Raw genomic sequence first — 1,777 nt, 5'->3', positions numbered from 1 at the left:
CATCTGCAGCAGGCAGCCCAGTCCCACCCCCACCAGGATGTCTGGAGCACGTTCAGGAAGGAGACACAGCACAGGGGACCTCAGGGGAGCGACCAAGGTGGCCCTGTCCCTCCTGCCCAGGGGAGGGGAATAGCATCCCCCCTCCTCCTCCTCCTCGCCTCCACCCCAGGACTGTTCCCTAGCTCAAAGCATTGCCTGTTTGTGGTGAATACAGCCTGGAGGCTGTACTCGAGAAGAGGCTTCAGCCTGCTCCCGGACCCCCCAAAGCCTCCCAGAGGGTGGCTCAGCCTCTTCCCCTCCCTCCCTTTGGCAGATCCCACATCTGCCAGACTCCCGCCCCACCTCCCTCCCAGCTGGGGCTGGGACAGCAGTGGGGACAGTGGGGGGGATGCTGCTGGCTCCATCCCTGCTGTCACAAATACCACATCCCAGGTACTCTGGCATGGATCCTGCCCAGCTCCCTGCCAGGGGGCTCCCAGGAGCAGGAGCAGTTTCTTGACTGCAGGCAGGGAAACTGAGGCAGCCCCTGTCCCAAGTACCACCACCACCAACTCCCCCAGCACCCAAAGGATACTGAAGATGATGCCGCCGAAGCAGGCAGAGAAGGCCATGCGGGGATAGCCCTGCCGTGCCATGGTGAGGTCGGAGAAGGTGTCTGCAGACAGAGAAGGGGAGACCTGGGGGGATGCCAGGAGGACGGGTGTCCCCGGAGTGGCACTGGGGCACAGCAGGGCCCTTACCGCCCACGCTGTTGCCCCAGGCCAGCAGCGTCAAGCCCAGCACAGTGTTGCTCAGCTGGAAGATGATGCCCAGGGTACGAAGGATGTTCACCAGCTCCGTGGCGGCAGCGTTGATCCACATGGCACTGGCCAAAAAGCCGAGGAAAGCAAATACCTGCCAGGCAAAGGGGTAAGCTGGGTGCGCACCGCAGGACCCTGCACACCTCCAGCCAGCCGTGTCCCTCCTGGGGACACTGGGGACCAGGAAGGAGGTCCTGGCTCAGGTCCCTCAGCACAGTCTGAAGTGGGCTGGGCTGGTCTCCAGTGGGTGTTCAGGGCTGGGGGGGCACCTTACACAGTGGTACTTGGGTGGCTCCTCATTGCTTGTAGTGATGAACGTGATGATGGCCAGGACAGAGCCAACCAGTGTGACCAGTCCCCAGACTGGGAAGACCCCCTGGATCTGGTACAGCCCATCTGCACGTGGTGGAGAGAGGGAGGTATCAGAGTGGCTCTGCAGGCACCACGGGGGCTGGGGCAGGATCCAACCAGGCTTGTGGTGTGAGGTAAAGCTGTGTCCCCGAAAGCCACCTCTACCCTAAGCCCTCATGGGGCTGCTCCCCTCTGTGCCTCAGTTTCCCCAGGCAGGCCAGGCCTGCCCCATTGTTCCCCCAGGAGATGGATGCTGGGGGCCCCAAGCCCCCACTTCTGGGGGAAGGACAGAGCCATCCATCTGCAAACCAGTCCCCCCAGCATGGCTCTTTGCTAGTCCATCCTCCCCTCCCCAGATGGGGTGCCAGCTCCAAAAGGCTCCTGCGGTCCCCTGGGCTTTGGTGGCCATCGCGGTCCCATCCCCTCCTGCGTGTCCAGGGCTGCCAGAGCTCTTACAGGTGCCCGACTTGAGGGTGAGGATGCAGAGCAGGGGGCTGGTGAGGATGTGCAGGCAGTTGAGGGGTCTCTTCCAGTTCAGGTCATCCTTGTCGGGGTCCACGACGGGAACAGTGAGCAGCAGCACCAGCTCCACAGGCATCTGGAAGGAGTGGCTGTGAGCAGGGATG

General features: G+C 63.0%; 1 protein-coding gene across 1 annotated transcript in view; it reads right to left on the bottom strand.

The window, feature by feature from the left end:
- Window positions 1-1,777, bottom strand: part of SLC8B1 (solute carrier family 8 (sodium/lithium/calcium exchanger), member B1) — a gene marked incomplete at its 5' end in the record, with an annotated part of 2,622 nt that overhangs the window by 422 nt on the left and 423 nt on the right. The window contains 5 exons of the mRNA XM_010138116.1: window positions 1-41; window positions 575-655; window positions 741-894; window positions 1,075-1,196; window positions 1,608-1,749. Of these exons, the coding sequence (XP_010136418.1) occupies window positions 1-41; window positions 575-655; window positions 741-894; window positions 1,075-1,196; window positions 1,608-1,749 (540 nt within the window). The remainder of the gene's footprint in view (window positions 42-574; window positions 656-740; window positions 895-1,074; window positions 1,197-1,607; window positions 1,750-1,777) is intronic.

Source organism: Buceros rhinoceros, unplaced genomic scaffold (assembly GCF_000710305.1).
Source record: "Buceros rhinoceros silvestris isolate BGI_N320 unplaced genomic scaffold, ASM71030v1 scaffold19716, whole genome shotgun sequence".
Classification (NCBI taxonomy): domain Eukaryota; kingdom Metazoa; phylum Chordata; class Aves; order Bucerotiformes; family Bucerotidae; genus Buceros; species Buceros rhinoceros.
The sequence above is the reverse complement of the archived record's forward strand: the minus strand, read 5'-3'. Positions and strand labels throughout refer to the sequence as shown.